Source organism: Rhamphochromis sp. 'chilingali' (assembly GCF_963969265.1).
Source record: "Rhamphochromis sp. 'chilingali' genome assembly, chromosome: 19".
Lineage (NCBI taxonomy): Eukaryota > Metazoa > Chordata > Actinopteri > Cichliformes > Cichlidae > Rhamphochromis > Rhamphochromis sp. 'chilingali'.
In genome coordinates, this window is record NC_137946.1 from 29,666,072 (window position 1) to 29,686,431 (window position 20,360).

Consider the following 20,360-nt stretch of genomic DNA (forward strand, 5'->3'; position numbering starts at 1 on the left):
AGAGAGAGGGAGAGACACAGAGAGACTGGCTGTTTTTTTTTTTTGTTTTTTGGGGGGGTAAAAGCACAGGGAGCCTTCGACGCCGCGGATATGAACTGAAAAGAAACACTGGAAGAGGCAGGGATCGTGTTCCTATATCCCGAAATATTTGACTGTAAAGGTGGAAAACTAGCACCCCCAAAAAAGCCCTCCTCTCTCTCCCTGACAGTTCTGATTCAGATAGAGCTACACCCAAAGCCCCGACCGACCCCCACCTGCTCCTGCTGCTCCACCCCTCCGCCGCTGCACCGCTCCGGCAACCGAGATGCACACGGAGACCCGTAACAAGAAAGTAAGTGCACGTTATTGGCTTTGCCCTGGTCAGTGGAGGAATTAAAGAAAAAGAAGAAGAAACATCTACCTGTGTGGGTGATCTGCCTGTACACAAGCAGAGTTGACATTGTCAACCCAACATGAGCCAAAAATATGACTGTCAGTGAGCGAATATAGCCTGTGCTTCTATAACAGTCACAAGTGTGTCCTTGCAGGCAGTTTATTTTGCAAATTAGTGGAAGAGTTTTGTAACAGCGACCTCATTGCATTGCAATAACATCATTCCGAGAGTCCTCTAATTCTAATGCAGAAAAAGGAAAACAAAATCCTCCTTGTGTGTGTGTTTGTGTGTGTCCTGTGTATCTGGCTTTCCCTCTGTGCGCCAGGTTAGTTCAGGTTCAATTTTGAATGCTCTGCGATCTCTGAAAGGCAGGAAGGAAACGGAAGGCAGCAAATGCAGCTTGCAGGACACCATCTTAGCTTTTAAAGGGCCAGCAGCCTCTTTTCAAACACAACTCTGGGAAAGCAGCCAGGTGCACTGCCTCCAGCTTAACTCTGCACCGGGCTCCTGCTGCCGAGATGTTACCCTCTGCGCTTCAGCGGCGTTCGTTTTGAGTGTCAGTCAGGATGGCGGTGCTGGTCGAAACTAAATGAAACTTGGCGTGTGGAGTATATCATCACTGCAGCTTCAGATCTGTTTGTTTGTTTGTTTGTTTGATGGCTGGCTGGCTGGCTGGGTAGATAGGTGATGAAGCCCCAGCCACAGTTTGGTGCAGCACTTTCAGGTTTCCTGATAAAGCAGTGAACTTTGATCTGTGGATCTGCATGACCGACCAATGGTGACATGCAGCGTACAGTGCAGCAGATGCCAGATCACACACTGGCATCAGTTCATCAATTCAATTTCAGCTTATGTGTAGTGAAACGCCTATGACATCACATCCCGTGTTAGCGTGGAGAGGGTGGGGGGTGGCAGGTGGAGGACTGTGTGAAATACAGCTGTTGTTTTTCAGTGCTGGACGATGTTGAATTTGCAATGACGGAAACCAGAAGAAGTCATCCAGGAGATGATTGGTTCATTGATTAAATGACAGTTATTATGAAGGCTCGCAACCATCTGGAACAGATTATTTACTATGTAATAGGAAGTTGTGAAGTAGACACTTTTTAGCTTATGTGCACACACAAAGGCATGAAGCCAGTTGTGTTGCCCCCCTTTTTTTGGCTTAGGCATGCACCTAAAGTGGACTGTATTTCACTTCGTTTCATAAAACACTGCAATCTAAAAAACAAACAAAACAAAAAACAAAAAACTAAATCCACTTTTGGGGTGAAGTCTGCAGGGTTAATATTCAATTTCTGTGCTTAAGCTTAACTACAGGGTGAAAGCAAAAGTGAAGAGAAGGGATACATATTTTAGCCTGAAAATCCTCCTTTACTTGGAAGTATTTGGCTATTCTCCAGACGTTGCCACCCATCAGATCTGCTTTAAATTGACTGTGAGATGCTACCTTTACATTGTGGTGTTTGCACAGTTAATCCATTCACTTTGCATATTTCTGCAGTTTTTGTAATAGGAGCTGGGGCGCACTCAGTTTACAGGTCCAACACCCAGCAGTGAGTAGTGTTCTCCTTTGTGTTTAATGGTAGCTGACAAACAGCTTCTTAGTGCATTTCCGATCATTTGTAGTATAATGTTAGGTCAGGTTAACTGGGGATTCTTGTGATGATTGCCCATAGGTGTGAATGGTTGTCTGTCTCTATGTGTTGAATTGAATAAATGGATGGAGGGAATATTTGAATATGTCAAAGTCCCCTATGGAAAATTGAAAAACAGAAGAAGTGCCAAATGGGATGTGAACCCCAGTCTTGGTGCTGATAGAACTCCATCCTCCAACCTCCTGATTCAGACTTTGATTTGTTGACAGTGGCAATATTGGCCGTCAAGAGATGTCAGTCTTAGACACCTACAAAGTTTCCACCAAAGCACATGCAAACGTTTCGTTATGTGATGGGTGAGAGCATAGTGGATTGTTTGATGTAGAATCCAATTTCTTCTGCTTATCCAAATCGAGGAGCGGTGCTGCCATGGGGCTAGAGGCAGGGTAAGGGCTGGGCAGGTCACACACAGAGAGGCAGACAACCATTCACACTCCATTCATCAAACATACACTTTGATTTGGATTGTGGGAGGAAGCCGGAGTAGCCGGACAGAACCCAAACAGGCATAGAGAGAACATACGGAGGTTCTGCAGCGTAAGAGACCCTGTACACATGTATGAGTTAGTTTAAAGCTATCTTTTTTTCTACAGTCCTTTAACAGCTATAGGAAATGGCCAATCTTACTTATGCACCTAGTGCTTCTCTGTGAGGCCCGCGATGCATCTAGCATTCATGATAATAGAGCAGGTACTGTATGTACTATGCAAATACCCTCCCCTACACAAAAAACTCTGCATCTCTCATATGCATACAATGCATGCATTTCCTCTTATTCTTAGAATGATCAGCAGACTCTAAAATGAGAATAACTGCTGTTTATGCCAAATGAAGGGTGAGTAAGGCAGCTAGGGGGAAGTGTAGTTATACAAACGTTTCTCTGAGCGGTGGAGCTGATGTGGAAGTTGAAATGATCTCAGTGTTTCTAGCCGGTTGACTATACCCTTAAATGGGAAGGATGTTTGAGGCCTCTATCTAACTTTACAGGCTTGTTCTTGCCTGTTTTTAAAGTTCAGCATTTCTTTAGTGAACAGCAAGAACATTTGATTTTATAGCATCACCTCTTCCCGTCTTTTGCGTGATGGAGCTTCACTATAAATTCCTGCACGACCAGCTTTGTTTAAATAAAAAAAACAACAAAAATTGTATGAACGGTCAAAAGTGCTTTTGTCTCCAGGGGAAACAGCTTGACTGATTTGCTTTTACCTGAAAGTGGAGACCAATAGATCTGTCTGAAGCCTTGTGACTGAAAAAGACCAGTTTTTAAAAACAAAACTCAGACTCTGTGTAATCTCTGCATTTTTAACAGTTATTAGATCCTTTCAGCCTGCAAGAAACCGAGCGAGGTGTTGTCACGGCCGCTCCCTTGCCTGATTATAATTAGCCTCGAGTGAATCCATTAAACAGAGAATGACTTTTATGACTTGTGCCACGTTTCGATGACTCTTTTAAAAGCACATGTACAACAGCTTGGCTCTCACGCACTTTTTCTGCCAAATCCAGTAAATCTGCAGGACTTTTGCAGCCAGTGTGGAACTGGAACGGCAATGCTTTTAAAGGGTTTGTACTTTAATTACCGTTTTTCATTAGCATCTACCTGTATTTACAGATGCCACATGCTACAATGTTTAAAACCAAACATCAGAGCAGTAGAAGTCTCTCTGTTAGGGTACCCCACCTACCAAAAAAGGTATAGTTCTTCCTTTTTCTTCTTTTTTTTGTAAGTTGCAAGCAGCAGTGCAACTGGCAGGTGATCTTTTGAGGTCAAAGTCAGTTTGCTGAGAAGTTCACATACCTTCATGTACCCTGTTGCTGTGGTTTTCTCTGCACTGTACTTATGCGGTTGGAACTGTAGTGGAGAGGTCTTGTAGACCCGATTCGATGCCTCGCCTCACCAAGCCTCGCCTTTTAGTCTCTTTGCAGTTTCAAGTTTTTCACAGTTGGTGCAAACTGTCACATTTTTTTTCTGCTTGCTCCAAACAAACCCAGAAAATAAAATTCATGCCTTCCTCTGTGGCGGTGAAATCTCAAAGATGTACCTCTCTTTGGAACTGTAGCTAAAGGAGTTTAATGCAGTTGATTGTGAAATTAATCACAAAGCAGACATTTGTTTACACTGTTAAAAGTTATCATTTCAGCTTATGTGGTGCTTCGTCACTGACTTGCACATTAGGAGTTAAAATGAAACTGGCTGATTATGGTGAAAGGATAAAATGTGACTCAGAAAATAAAATATGGCCTGAAGTATTGTTGTTCCAGTTTGATTTCTTTGGTGTGAATTGCCCAGTTTTGGAGATATCAGCTGTAGAGGTGATGCACAGATTCTTTCTCCAGAAGTCATGACCTGGTTATGCAAAGACATGAAAAAAATATCAGCAGACTTTATTGTGAGCGCTTTCATGTGGGAACTGTTTTATTTTCATCGAATTACCACCAGCAAGTGTGTCATCGCACAGAAAGTAGTGTGCATGTGTCCCCAATGAGGAACTTGTGCTTGTGACAGTGTGACAGGATGTAAACATTAGTGGCATCCCCCCAGCCCCATCATGAGCTGTAAACTTACCTAGTGCTGCACTTTCTTTTGAACTTTCCCTTTTAGGAGGACTGTAATAGATGAGCATTTTGTTGTTGTTGTTGTTGTTGTTGTTGTTGTTGTGTTGTCTCATCGGTTTTCTCAAGTTCTTTCATTTTCAAAGCCCCCCTTCGCCTTGCTTTCTGTTTTTACTTTTACCTCTGACCCAGTTAGCTGTGTTTGAAGCGTGGGAGAGGAAATCAATTTCCTCCCATCATGGTTAAAGTGATAGCATTGCTCAGAGTCTTCATCAGAGGCATAGCTGGGCATGCTCAATTGTTTATACTATGTGTGTGTGCGTGTGTGCACATATGTGTCTGTTGGATCAGCTGGACTGTATGTGAGAGCAGGTTCAGCTGTACATTCCTGGGCAGGGCATCAGCAGCAAAGGGCCCTTGAATACAAAGTCTGCCTGTGTGTGTGTGTGTGTGTGTGTGTGTGTGTGTGTGTGTGTGTGTGTGTGTGTGTGTGTGTGTGTGTGTGTGTGTGTGTGTGTGTGTGCGCGCGCAACAGAGAGCAGATGCCACACTGTAGGCAATCATTAACAATGCTGAACAAAGTTTCAGCAAACTTCTCAGAACAGGGATGTTGTGTCACCCCCTCTGTGCCTGCACACGGACGATACTGTGCAAAAAGTTTGGCCGTCGAAATGAAGTCGAATCATTTTATTTTTCCTTAACATCCATATGTAAACAGGAAATGGGGCCTTTTGGGAATCACACTGAATATTTCTAAATAATTAATGTTATTTTCAGGGAGTAAACAATTCTGATATTGATATTTTGGCTGGTATTACACGCAGTACGATAGCCACACAATGAGAAAGTAAATAATTGGGTCATTGTTTATTAACTTTCCAGCTGTGTAATTCACAAACTGGTGAGCAGCTTTAGTGTCCCTGCCAGGAAAGTCGTTAACGCCGGCAGCTTTACTGGCTCCCGAGGGCCCATGAACAGCCTAACGTTGGACTCAATTAATGTAGCAGTATGAACCCCCATATAGTGGTAATCGTGAGGCACAGACTGATATGAGATGTGATGATCTAGGCACATATCTGCATACACAGAGAGCAACGAGATCAAGAGAGACCAGTTGACGGATGCCGAACACATAATTCTTAAGAGCTTGAAAATGAAGGTAACGGGACTTTTCTAAATTGAGAGATAAAAGGTCTTCACAAACTTAAAGAAGTCCTGTCATCTTTTTTTTATTTACAAGCTCCTACGTCTACCCTGACCTGGATGACTGAGAACCTACTGGTTTAATCTTTCTCTTTCAAACTTCTTTGCAGTTTTTCAAACTGTTAAACGGCAACAGCAGTCCATGTAGTGGTTAACACATTTCCCTCAGTTTTATTTATTAAGCGCCAAATTGCCTCAAAATGGTTTACATTGTAAAGACTATGCAAGAACAGAGAGAAAACTCCAACAATTAAACAACCCTGGATGAGCAAGGACTTGGTGACAGTGGGAAGGAAAAACTCCCTTTTAACAGGATGAACTAGTCTTAGGCAGGGGCAGCCATCTGCTGTGAGAGGTTGAGGGTGAGGTGAGGGAGACGGGACATGATAGATCTCTGGGAATGTGAAGCCATTATGCTCGCCGTTTCACCTTGGCAAATGGTACTGTATGACAATAGTGACGTTACATCAATACACACCAGTGCAGCAGGTATACTGGTGTTCTAGGGGGATCACAAGCTTGTGAACTCTTAATGTGGGTCTTAATGCCTTAATGTGGTGACCTCTTGGAATAAGGCAACCAAAGGTACCGACCGTAGGCTAATAAGACACATTAGTGAAATTTTGCAGTTGCAGCTTTATATGTTAGTAAGAAAATCAGATCTATAGGCTTAGCAGTGGGCCAGCTTAGACCAGTAATACTCTGACAGAAGCCCTGAACTTGCTGTGACATTCTTTTTTTACTCTTTTCTATCTTTTTTCATGGTTTGATGCTACTTTGCTGCATGTGGTGTAGACAGTGCTAGGAGGACACCAAACAATGTAGGCAGAGCTTTTAAACCATCTGAAGCATCTTTTAGTTTTTTTTTTTTTGTCACATAACGGATACACTGATACAAGTCTAGCTGTGCTAAACCAGTATTAGCTGGGTCCATAGAAAACACCTCAAACCCATCAATTTTTGGTGTGACAGGTTTTTTTTTTTTTTTTCAGAGTGTTTGTCCAGTAGGATCAAACAGTTCTGGGAACTGCCTGAGGGTAACTACCCACTGGGGTGGTCCTCTGAGAACTGCATACCTTTAAGGCCTTTTTTTGTCTGCATTGGCACAAACAGTAGGAATGCTTCCGGAGGCGAACCACAGCTCATGGTGCTGCTAATGAGAAGTCTCCAAAAGCCCGCCTAATGAATCCCTTGTTTTTGCATTACCACCATATGCCTGTAAGTACCCAAGAACGCACCCAGAAACGGCACCAAATGAGATCTGCTTTGGTTGCAGGGTGTTTTTCTTTTACTTGTCCTCTTACAGCGTCGCCCTTTTCTTTATACGGTGCTTTGCTCTGTGTGGATGCCCCGGGTAGTTGAGAGGAAATGGCAGCATTAAATTAAAGAAAAGCTTCTAATATATCAAAATTGCATTTTAAATTTGTTTCATATTTACTCAAATTAGTCTGGACTTTACTGTTCATCCATTTTTCTTTGTATTGTTTCATCTTTTTGAGCTATTTGTGGACTTGTAGAAGCTAGTCTCTCCTCTTGGCAGTCATCCCACGATGCCTCCAGGCATTTATTTGGGCAGTTATTTTGAAGTATTATGTAAACTAACTTTGATTTCGGTCATCATTGGAAGATGAAAACTGCATATTTGGAATCACCATCAAATGTGATGCTTAAAAAAAGCACTTTGGTGTCTCTTCTCTGAAAAACTTTTCTGCTCCTGCAGAGTTGGACATCTGCATCTAGATTTAAACTCGGTGTTCATTGCATGCCAGGTCTGCTTATTATGCTGCTGACACAACAAATATCAAACCTGGATTTTTTTTTTCCCTTTCTAATATGGTGGTTGGCAGTGTTGCGCCAATCTAGACCAATCAGTGTCCACTTGTGCCACTCAGAGGTAGGTTCTCTCCAGCACAAGAGGATCCTTTGAGGCAAGAACTTAAAAAAGATGCCACAAATGGGGCTTTTAGGACTTTTGATGTAACCACTTTAAGCTTTGTGGACACATATAAGGGGGTACTTCCCTGGAACCAAAAGCACCTATGGATAACTTGCCTTAGTTCTTCTTTGGTTAAGGTTGTGTCTTGTTGTCTTTTGCTTCTTCATGAGATCTAGACCAACTTGTGCTGAAATCCAGCAGAATAAATTTGTACTGACAGAGCCCTGATGGTATAACCTGAAAATCTAAAGTCTTTGCCTAAAATATTTGTTGCTTAGCACTGAGTATGAGACACATTTCTACTGAGTTGTCAGGGTGACAAAGATGATTGGAGGGACCAGAATCAGCCGGTTGCTGCCAGCTTGTCACCTCACCCTTCAAATGCTCTCAAACAGCAGTTTGCCAAGATTTCTGGTCACGCTGACTTTTCAGGTTATCTGTGTTTCAGAAATGAGGATTGAAATGCTGCTGTTTTGTATCTAAATTGTGTCGATGAAAGTTGATATGTTTTTTTAGTTAGTTTGTTTTGTTTTACTTTTTTGAAATTATCAGCCGTGCTTGTGGTTTTGCAGGTTTTGGCTCATTGTGTATGTGGTAGTTTGCTCCATCAGTACGGAAAAACGAATAACCTGCGTGTAGTTTTTGCCCCTTGATTAGTGTTGTTGTTGAACAGGAATGCATTAAACACAGGCTTATTGTTTTTTGGATACTTGAGACTTCTAAACAAAAACTTTATAAATGCAAGACGTTGCATCATTCTTTGCAACACAGTCATCTTCTTTAGCAGGATTCACAAAAGTTTGCATTTGCTGTTCAACCAAATGATAAAAACCATTACGCCTCGATAAAAACACGGCTTTTGCAAATTAAGAGTGCCAATTGCTCTGGGTGGCGATTCCCTTTAACCTCCTAAGACCCGAACTCTTCCACAGCATACATTTTTAATTTCTCTTTGATATTTGGGCATATTGGGGCCCGATGAATGTAAAAACAAAGAATTACCAGATTTTTTTTTACCTTATTTTTGTTTTTAAGAAAAATAAGAGCCACATATGAGGATATTTGTTTAAAATTCTGATAGAACAGTAGCAGTATAATGTCCTCGTAAGTGGATATCAGGCCCATGTAGAGCAAAATTGAGTATTTTGGTCTAAATAACCCAAAATGTGATGTCCACATATGTGGACGCCAGGTCCTAGGAGGTTAAATTGGACCACATTTAAGAATATGTAGAGGAATTTCTCTAGAATAATCTTAACTTAAAGACCTCAAAATACCGCATCACCCCAATAGAGCACTTCGCTCTCACACTTCTTACTTGTGGTTCCTAGAATATTTGAAAGTAGAATGGGAGGCAGAGTCTTCAGCTTTCAGACCAGTCTTCTGTGGAACCAGTTCCCAGTTTGGATTGGGGAGGCAGACATCCTGTTTTTGTCTTCTGGTTCTGCTGAATGCTTATTCCTGTTAAAAGGGAGTTTTTCCTTCCCATTGTCGCCAAGTGTTTGCTCATTGGGGTTCTCTCATTGTTGGGTTTTTTTTCTCTGTTTTTGTATGATCGTTACAATATAAAGTGCCTTGAGGTGAGTGTTGTGATTTGGCGCTATAGAAATAGAATTTAATTTAATTGAGCTTTAGTCTCTGCTGAGCTTCTTCTGCACCTCTTTTCAAGCTTTTTATGTATTTTACTTTTTCTCAATGAGCCAGTTCCCTGATTGCAATGATTAGTTCTAAATGGATTGCAACTGAAGGTTTTCTTTTGATTAGCAGCAGCATGAAGTTTGACAATGTTTCACGGATTTCAAAACATCAACGTGTCTGCAAAACGGGCTTGGTTTGTTTCTTTATCAAAGAGAAAAATTGTTCGCGTTATTGTCAGTACTTTTGTTCATTCCACCCCCTCATATACGTCATAATCCACCTCGCTTCACATGAATTGGCATGCCATGTCATGGAAAAGTTTTTGCAGGTTTTTTCCAAAGGTGTGTGACTTGGGTGACTTTGCAGAATTGTGGGTTAAAAACAAAATGTCAGCGGTTAGAAATACTTGAGCAGTGATGTGTACACTGCAGTGATTCAATCAGCCATTATCGGGCCATAGAGTCATTTTTGCTCCATCAAACCATCAGTTTTAATGTTTGGAGAGCTATTGGAAGAGGAGTTGTTGCTTGAGTCTCTGCCACCTGTGGTTTGCAATGAGGTGTTCATTGCACCATTGTTTCCATTAACAGAAAACGTTTTTTTGGCAGCAATAAATGTGACACAGGTGTACTTTTTAAGGCAGTCTTGAAAAACCCTAGCTGAAGTCGAGGTGGTTGAGATAATAGTTTAAGGCAAAGTCGGTTCACTAAAAATACACCTGACCAGAGGAACTTGGCATGCGTTGGCTGTCATAAATCAATTCTTTGTAATGATGTAGAAGTATCCAGGGGTGCATTTGAAATTTAAAGGCACCTGTGACCTGGAGATTAGGAGTCTCATGCTTCACTGGCTGAGCTAAGGGCGCTCTAATAAGCATCCTGTAAGTGTTTTCCAGGTGGCGGCTAGGTATCTGAGCTCACCGGATCACTGCGCTTTTCCATTTTCCATTTTATGCGAAGCTCTCAGAGTAATTTACAGCGTGCTGCAGTACAATAAGCTTCAGTTCCTCAATCTCCTACACTGAAAGCAACCGACAGAGACAAGCATAAAGGATGGGTGACACTCTGCTGGCAGGAAGTTTCTTCTCTTCACCTTTGTGAACCGATGTCAACGTTTCCTTTTCTTTTCTTTTTTCAGAAATCTGTCTAAACTGCTGTCATGTAAGATTTTACAATAAATAAAGAACAGAATACATTTATTTGGAAGTCATTTAAAATTTAGAAGTTTTTTCAAACTTTTTGGCTTTTAGCATCTGCTGATGCAAAGTACTGATATTTTATCAGCGTTACATTATGACAGCGGTCCCCAGCCCCCGGGCCACGGACTGGTACCAGCCCGTGTGTCGTTTGGTACCAGGCCGCGAGAGTTGAGGCTCGGGTGTGAAATGTATGGTTTTCATTGTTTTTATCATTAACTTCCCTGGGTCTTTTCCCGTGTTGTAGTTGTGTATCTTATTTTGAAAGAAATATTTACACGTTACAATAGCGACCAGAGAGCATTAAGGGGCAGAGAGGAGGATGTTACTCTTAGTGTTGTTGGCGCATTTCAGGAGGACGCTGCTGATTAAGTTACACAATTACACAGTGAATCCGCGTTTATTATTATATTTACAAAATATCACAGTTTTTGTCTTGGTCGTATCATTTTATTTTGTTGTATTTATCTGTGACACCTTAAAGGCCGGTCCGTGAAAATATTGTCTGACATTAAACTGGTCCGTGGTGCAAAAAAGGTTGGGGACCGCTGCATTAGGATATGCAGCATTCCTCACTCTGAGGAAAAGACTGGCAGTCCTTCTTTTAAACATTGTCTTAAGCTTGTGACATATAAATACCTCCAAAAATGTAAATATGCTTAAGTGGTAATAATTAGTAAAATAATAAATGACTGTGGGACCATGATTAATAAAATTTTAAACATGTACTTGGGCTGCACAGTGGATTCAAATCAACCAGCTCTCCGGTGACCATTCTGGGCACTTCTTCTCACGATCCAAGGACATGATTGTTAGGTTAACTGGGAATTCTACATTGGTCATAGGTGCAAATGGTTGTGATAATAATCAGAATGAACAAAAAAGTACAAGTGTTAAACTCATCTTAGGTGCAATTCAGCCTTGCCATCGACTGAAAACCTTTGCTCCATAATGAAATGAAAAATAGAACAAAGGAGCCCTTGACTTGTTTAGAAGCAGAAAGAAGGGGAAAGATTTTGTGTTCAGACCTACAGCAATTCCACAAACCCTTACAAAGTGCTCTTAAAAGAGGTGATGCAACACAGTGGTCAACATACCCGCGTCCTTACAGTAAAATGTCATATTGTCAGCCTTTGATATGTTGTTTTAGTGCTGTTTTCAATTAAATATAGAGTTTAAATCATTTGTTGACACAGTATCCCAACTTGTTCTGAAATAAAGGTTCGTATGTGTGCTTACGAGTGACATAATTAACCAACTCTAACTCTCTAAGCTAAGTTAAAGCTGGTTAGCTGCCTAGCTGGCTGTTCATGTGGGAGAGAAAGGAGAGATAAATGAGAATGAGGTATGAAGACATGATGTGAGGAATGGAGTGGGTGCATTAGAGCCATCAAAAGGGTCACTGCTGGCAGGTGGTAGTGTGGTCCGGTCATTCAGCCACTGAATCATTGAGAATTAATAGGAAGCCACTAGTCAAGAGAGTAGAAGTGAGGCAAATGTCAGACCTGTGCTTCTCTTCGGTGTGAGGTAAGAAGATGTATATTTTCCACATTTTTTCAGCCATTTATTACGCTCAGTGAAATAAAAATCTAAAAGAATATATAAATACCGGCCATAAATGTCTGAACAGAACACATTTCGGCTAAATACTGTACCCTTATGGTAGTATGTGCTCAGATAGATGGAGAATTGGAGGAAAAGAGTAGAGGTTGGGACACAGTTTCTGAGAAAAGAAGACAAGATGTTGTGTGGCAGAACATGAAACAATGAATAGACTCCCACGTATGATCAGTTAGGCTAGGGACAGGTATGTAATGTAATTATTTAATTAGGCTGGTTTTATTCCCACGTTTACATATGTTGCAACCTTCAATTTGAGCTTTCTGTTGGAGCAGACTGGGTCCACAGTTTTATGCTCAGGCCCTTCACTCTACTGAAAGAAAAACCTTTCAGTAAAAACCATTTTTTACCCTTTTATTCTATGACTCTGTTAGCGTAGCGTTGCATGAGTTACAGTTCAAAATCATCCTGACCTTTCGTGCATATGCTGTTTTAGAATTCCAGCTTTCTTCTGATTGGTTGCCTGTCATAAACGGAAGGTTTTGAACATGAGGTGGGTGGAGCTTCTGAGCATAAGATGACCATATTGTGAATAGCTGCTGGCTTTTTACAGATCCAGAAGTAGCCTTTGGTTCATGGGAATTACTTGAGCAATGACCTCATCATATGAAATTTTGGTCATGTTTGATACGAGTATCCTCTGTGGCACTATATAATAGGAAAGAAAGCTTAGGGTCCCTTCAGTGTTACATCAAAAATGGTGTTTTACAGATAACTTATGTGAATACTTTGAGGAAGACCCTTTTCTTTTTCGGGACAACCTTCCCTTCTGCGTGTTCTTGTGGTTGAGTGGGAGGAAGTCCCACTTCCCAAGGTTTGGGAAAACCCTTCCTAGAAGAGTGGATGGTGTTTTTGGCGCATATGCGTGCCCATGGCTGCATTTGTTCCTGTGGTCCTGACACTCATTCGTCCACACTGGGTTTTCATTATTGACATGCATTCCAGCAGCATCTAGAAGTGGATTTTCCTGCCCTGGATTCAGCTGAGTGGTGCAGTGGGAAGTCAAGTTGTTAGTGGTGTCATGGTCTCTCTTTTTTTTTCTCTCTCTCTCTGTTTGCTGGGCGGCCTTGTTCAGGCTGCCCTGCTCCAGGGCTTTAGGGCTATTTTTAGAGACACAGTGCTGTTTGTATGGCGAAGGCAGTGAAGAGCAGAGAAAGCTGATTCTCCTGTCATGTTACCAAAATTCAAGCCTGATATGAAGCAGCGTTCATACTGGGTAGAGCCATCCTACTTACTTTATGACCTTGAAATGATTCAACCCTGCGCTAAATGCTTCGCTATCACACGTAGCTCATCGTATGATTACATTCTCAGATGTAGGCTGGAATCCGTCAGCAGAGTCGGGTATATGAATGGAAGCCTCCAGCGGACGTGCGTGCCTCTTCTTAAAGTCGAGATGAGTACTCAAATCTGGAGTGTTACTCTGGTTCATTGTTTGTCAGATCTGTAACAATCGGCTATGACTAAACTGGGATCCAGTTCAAGTCGTGATGGACTATTTGAGCTTGTTACAAGATGCACAGACTGCTGCAGTACATGAATAAGAGGCAGACTGTGGCTCTGTCTATTACAGGCCTCCTCCTCCTCCATATTTTCACTACTACAGTCTACACATTTACACCATCTGGAGGTGACACTGAAATGAATAGAATTTCTGGCAGCTCTCTTGCTCTCACTCACTGACTAACAAGTGTAATGGATGAGAATGAAATTCAGTGTTTTAGCCATTAGGGTCTCAATTGCATTTCGCTCTGGATTTGAACAACGGCAGCCTATTTCTTAATCTCACTGTAGTCATCAGGATTATCCATATCAATTTTAATCATTAGTCATTTCTTCCATTCAATATTCGTGGATTAAATTATTAGATAAATGCCAGAAATGCTTCTGAAAAAAATATCACTATTTAATTTCTTGGGATTCAAAATGAAGTCTTGAAATGTGAATTCTGCCAGACTGATGGTGCAAATTAAGAAAACAAAAAAGCGCAAAGGAGAGGCCGAGAAGAACTCGTGTTTTTTCCTCTAATAAACTAATTAAGTGATAATTTCAGACACCAGATTTATTCTAAGACTTGGAAAAACACATACCCCCTTTTCCCACCAGTGTTGGGAAAAAATAATGTCAGTGGATATTTGAGGGGATTCTGTCAGAAATTTACCAATGATGGGAGGATACAGCCTACTGATTCTGTTCACCATGATGCTCTTTAGTCTTCTGCTGGTAGCGCTACATAATAATTAGACCTCATAAGCAGGAACTAGTGTCGATGATGTTGTTTGACATTACTCTGTCACCTAAACTTATAGAAAAATGTCAAATAATTAATGATTAACGATTTTGATATTGTTTGTGTTCATGGAAATCTATTGTATCTCTAACATGTATGCCCTAAAAGTAAAGATGTGTTACCTTCTCAGAGCTTAATCACTGCATTTGAACCCAAACCATGTGTAGTTTAACCTAATCAGGTAACATGATGTGACAAATCTGTGACATGTAGGACTTGAACTTCTGCCTCTGGTTGTGCAAAATCATTTGCTCCACAGACAACCCCAAAATGTGTCCCAAAAGTTGATTCTGTTCATCTGGACGTAGCGTTTTCAGTGGGAGAAAGCTTTCGTCACTCATCCATGTGACTTCTTCGGTCTCAGCTGACTGCAGGTTTCCCCAGCCTTATAAATAGTACATTGCACAATGACTAAACTAGCACCACTGAATGAACAATGGGCTGGGAGGTCAGTTCCTTGATCATTAATATGCAAATTCTCACGTTTCTCCCACTGAAAATGGGAATCAACCTTTTGGGATTTACTTACCTGGATGAGTGAGCATGCATCGAGACACCCCAAAATGTGTCACTTTTTCCAACTTTCAGAAGCGGAAAATACAAATTTTGAATTCATGGCCACAAATCACTACGTATGAGATGGGAGAGATGAACAGTTGTGTTCAGGGACGTGAAACTAATGTTGGAAAAGAAATGTTTAGCAGCATGTAAAAAAACAAAACAAAAAAAAACAAGAAACCCCTGTAAATTTTGTTTTCCATGAAAGATAAAACCTCCCCCCAAAAAAAACCAACTTCCTGTGGAGTTTATCACCAAATTAATCAAAATAAATGGCCGGCCAGGCTGGGCAAAAATATTATTACAAACATAATTGGCAGCTGTTTGTGGATAACGCACACCTGGTCTTCTGTTTGGTTTCATCTTTACCTGGAGTGTCTGTCGCAAACATCGGAGTAAAAGTGGGCAGTAGATGGAAATATTGTAAAGTGTCTGTAAATAAGCTGTGGGTACCGTTAGTGATAAAAAAAAAGTACTTGCAAGCTTATTTACACAGACACAGACGCACTCGAACGAGCTGGGTTCCTTGGAACAGCTTGGCCGGCCCAGTAGCCATCTGTGTTGACTATACATTGAAATGACAGTTTAACTCAGTCTGCCTAAATGTGCTAATCTGTCATGCTTGTACATCTTATGATTCTGGCAACGTCTTAGCTTTCCGCTTACCCTTCTGTTCACTCTAAACAAACTGCTAACCTGGGACACAGCATTTCCTGGAGTAGTCACTGGACGTAGCGAACAAAAGCAACTGTTTTTCAATTTTTGTGTTTTTAATGCAGAATTGAATGTTTGACTGCATGCAACAAAGAAAATAAAAACAATTGTAAAACACTTAAACAATTATTTTTCTTAAAGCTGCCAAACATAATGTGTGTAGATATACAAATGTATGTAAACTGTGAAAAGTAAAAGTAAAGTTTATACATGAGTGTTAGGATGTTTGAATTAAAAAAACAAAAACAAAAAACTGAAACTTAAACAGCTTCGTGGTAAGTATGTCTGTTTGATTAGAAGCTTTTATTTTGAAAAAAGCCACTAAAAACTACTGGGTTATATTGATTATAGGGTATTGTTCAGATGTTATGTACACATACACAGTGGGTACTTTTGATGTACCTGTCGCTAGAGCAGGGCGATATGGCCAAAAATATTTATCACGATATATATTTGAAAATTTGCGATAACGATATAACTGACGATATAATTGATGCGAGACAAAATACAACTCCACAACATTACTAGCGCAAAAAGACAACCTTCCATTTATTTTCACTTAAACAAGAAGCTGGTTTTTATGTACATTAAAGCTTTATAAAAATGTAACAGTGCAAATGCAAATTCCTTGCTGAAAGTTTAACCCAAAGGCATTTCCAGTAGAAATGGGCTGACATATCCTGAGCATAACCATGTATAATATCCACTGAAGTTAAAAAGAGGTGCTTTGCAACATTAAACTGCAGTGTGCAGTATGCATTTTTCGGACCATAAGGTGCACGGGATTATAAGGCACATTAAGCGAAACAAAGCAGTCAGATAAATCAAACTTTATTAAACTCATTCTTCTTGCTTCCTCCACTTCTGTATCATTGATTCATTAATGTTGAATTCTCTGGCAGCTGCTCTATTCCCATGTTGTTGCAGTATATTAATGACTAACCTCGTATTGTGGATGGATTATCTCAGTTGTTCTCCTGACTGAAGTTTGGTCCGTTTACAGCATCCTGCCATGCGATTGCATTTGTCTCTAACCATGAAGAACCTTCACGTTAACTTTTATAAGTGGACAAGTGTTAGTGTTCGTCCTCCAGCTTCACTGTTTATGTTATGCTAACATAGCTGTGTCGCTAGCGATCACGTAGGACATCAACCAGCTAGCCCAACTTCAGTAACCCTACAAACGTCACTGCTGTTTAGTTTCCTGTCTTCATTTATGTTGGAAGTGATAGCAGAGCTGTACGTTTGAATTTTTTCAGAAATCTCTCAGTCAGAACATGCAATATCATGCTTAGGTAACTAGCGAAACTAGCGAGCTAACTTCTGCTAGCTTCCTGCTAACTTCTAACTCCGTTAAATGTAATACATTTTGTTTTCATGGATGCCTGGAAGTTAAACTTCATAGTTACACCTGGTAAAGCAGCAATGCTGATCGTTTTATTAAAGATGAAAGAATTTAGACAGTTTTCAACTCTCAGTGATGCTGCAGTGTTGTTTGACCTGAAGTCAAATATACGGAGTTTAGGACCCAGATTACTCCCAGATTTAAGAGCATCTTAGTCCGACAAATACGAGAATAACAACGGCCGCTTGCATGTTCTGCAAAAAAATGTGCTTTGTTGTGTATCTGACGGACAAACACCAAACCAGTTCCACATCACGGAAGTTGCACCATTTTTACAAACCAATTCTGGTTCCTCAACAATCGGCCATGTGCGTATGAAAACAAAGGCACTGCGCATGCGCGTTTTACTCCCATTCTATCGCGATATTTCATTTTCCTATCGTTGCCTAACATTATACCGGTATTACCGTGAACGGTATAATATGGCCCAGCCCTACCTGTCGCCCATTCAGGTTTTCAGAGAGTTTTGAAATAAAAATCCAATTTAATGCAATAAATTGATTCTGTGCAAGTACTGAAGTAATTAATGGTTTGAATTTGAAATTGTGATGTTAATATAACACAAGTTGAAAAAAGTCTGTTTAAAAGTGTTTATTGTTATAATGCTTAATTACTTGCAATGAAAAGGCTTGAAAATGTAAAGTTTCTTTATCAAGCATTTTTCATAGCAAGGCAGTCATAAAGTGCTGTACACAAAGGCTAAAATAAACAGAACGGTACACAGTAAGATTAATTATTTTATCTCAAACTACCTGTTAATCAATTTAAAAAAATTAACTCTTTACATGGTTAGTTGTCTCCGACAAGTAAGGCTTAAATTAATTAAAAGTATTCTAGATTTCAGTCTTTAATAGCCTTGTGCTGTGCAAGAAGAATATTTTAGCGCACACGCATGCACGGATCTGAAGGGATGGGCTGGACTGTTGGCTCATACAGTATGTGTGATTCAGTTAGCTGTACGTCTAATAAAACTTAAAAGGCTTCACTTGGGATTTGGAAAGTCTTGTTGGTTTCTTTACTCGTGTTTTATGTTTTCCCTCCTCCTCCTCCTCTGTTGGTCGGGATTTCTCAGACTTGGGTCGTTGTTGCTTCATCCCAACATCAACACTTGAGTTAGAGATGAGATTAAGCTGGTTGGGAGACCTGCTGTTTTATTGATTGACTACATTTCTGTCTGTTACTCGCTCGCTTGTTCGGCTCGCTAAGACTACAGTGGAAGGTGAAGTTTGTGGTGTTGAAAATACTGATGAAATGAGACAAAATGTTGTTGTCATTAGTACTGATTTAAATATGTATTAGGACAAAGTTCTCCCTGGGAAAAAATTCTTCAGTGTAAAGAAATTCCAGTGATCATCATGCAGATAATTCAGCCACGTTAAGAGTAGATGTAGTAATGTCTGAAATTTCAGAAGTACTGAGGGGATTTCTGATTTTATAACATCAATGGATCCCTTGGTTTTTAGGGGTTTTTTTTATGTCACAAGGTCAGTTACGCCATTCATTTCATTGTCATCTACAACTCTGTTTCCTTCTATCCCATTTTTGGGTAGAACAACAAATTGATAAGGTGAGATAAGGTCTCATAGATTTTAGCAAGTTCCTGCAAGGAGATATGCTGACATCAATCAGAATGGGAGTGAAGCAATGTACAAAACAGACACACATGTTTGCCTCTAAAAACAGCTGACTGCAACAATAAATAGCGGGGATGGAGAAGGGAAAGAGTCCCTGAATTTTATTAGTTTCTGTCATGGCTGGTGATGCTTGTAAAACACTGGAACATGAAAGACTGTTGTGGGAATTAACACATTATGCACATGATGCATGTTGCATAGGTTATGTTGTAGGCCAGGGGTGGGAAACTCCAGGCCTCAAGGGCTTGTGTCTGCAGGTTTTAGATTTGACCATGATCCAATCACAGCTGATTTAAATGATTTACCTCTTCGACATGTCTTAAAGTTCTCCAGAGGCCTGGTAATGAACTAATCATTTGGTTCAGGTGTGCTGACCCAGGGTGATATCTAGAACCTGCAGGACACTGGCCCTCGAGGCCTGGAGTTCCCCACCCCTGCTGTAGGCTCCACAAAGATTCACAGCAGAAGTCTAAATCAGCCATAAAACCTCAATCACACTGAACACAACAGACCAGTTAGTGAACCCAGCAAGCTCCAGCCACCCGACCAATTGGCAAGTGGCTGCTGGGGGTTTCTGGCTGACATTAGGTAAAATTGGTCGTAAAGGGGGTGGTGTAGTAGAAACATCCTTGGTATTGTTATGGTCAATAGCGAATTGCTGTGAAATGTTCTGCGAAGACTCATCAGCTGACCACCGAGCAGTAATAAAACCACAAACTAGAAATTGAGACAGGCTGTTGCCTTCAAAGTAAAAGCTAGACTTTTTAAAGCATTATGTGCATGAGTAAGGTACAGCTTTTATTTTGAAGGCAGGTCTCAATTTCCAATTTGTGGTGGACTCACCACAGTTTCAATACTGCTTTCTGTGTTGTAAATGTTTTTACACAAGTTGAGATCTTCCATGCAAACTAGTGACCAAAGCAGTCATTGGTTGCTAGCCAGCAACCGCCAGCAACCTCCAGTAACACGCCAACTGGTTGGGGAATAATTATTTTCCTCAGTAACCTGCGGTTGTGAGGGGCTTGCTGACCAGTGTCTAGGCCACTGTGAGTGGGACTTAATGTAACTGTATTATGTGGTTTAATATCTGCCAGACTTCTATAGAATAACTGTATTTGTGTATAAAAGTGTTGGTAGCTGGCTCTTGAGGGTGTCCGGTAACTTAATGCCACTGCGGTCTGACAGGCCTGAGGAGTTCACCATTTGTTCGCCAGCAGGTTTTGTAGGCTGGTGGCTTGTGTCACTGTCTGGCTGCTTTGTGTAGAGCTGACGCCCAGAGTCCTGTGGAGTAAACAATAAAAGGCTCTAATAGTAGGGAAAGACTTTAGGTTTAACTGAAGGTCATAAAGCTTCTGGGAGTTTGTCATGTGAGCTGCTGCATCAGAAAGCTTGGCTTTGTTAGGAGTCTCGTGTCTCTTCTCTTTCTGTGATCTGTTTTTTCTGGAATTTCTTTTTCTGGTTTTGTCCTTTTCTTTTATTATTTTTATTCGTTTTTCCACTTGTCCTTCGTTTTTTGTCTTTCATTCACAGTCTGCATGAGATAAATATAGATTTCAGTCATTTAATTATTTCGAGTTCCTCTGCTA

The 20,360-nt window shown here is 40.8% G+C and overlaps 1 protein-coding gene across 3 annotated transcripts in view; it reads left to right on the top strand.

The window, feature by feature from the left end:
* The window catches only part of klf8 (Kruppel like factor 8), an 87,975-nt gene that overhangs the window by 1,713 nt on the left and 65,902 nt on the right, over positions 1-20,360 (top strand). For 2 of the 3 annotated variants that reach the window (XM_080867170.1, XM_080867171.1), the window contains exon 2: positions 209-331. In XM_080867170.1, the coding sequence (XP_080723296.1) occupies positions 305-331 (27 nt within the window). In that variant the 5' untranslated portion in view covers positions 209-304. Of the gene's footprint in view, positions 1-208; positions 332-6,980; positions 7,003-20,360 lie in introns of those variants that run through there. The other variant, XM_080867169.1, reaches the window with a different exon arrangement.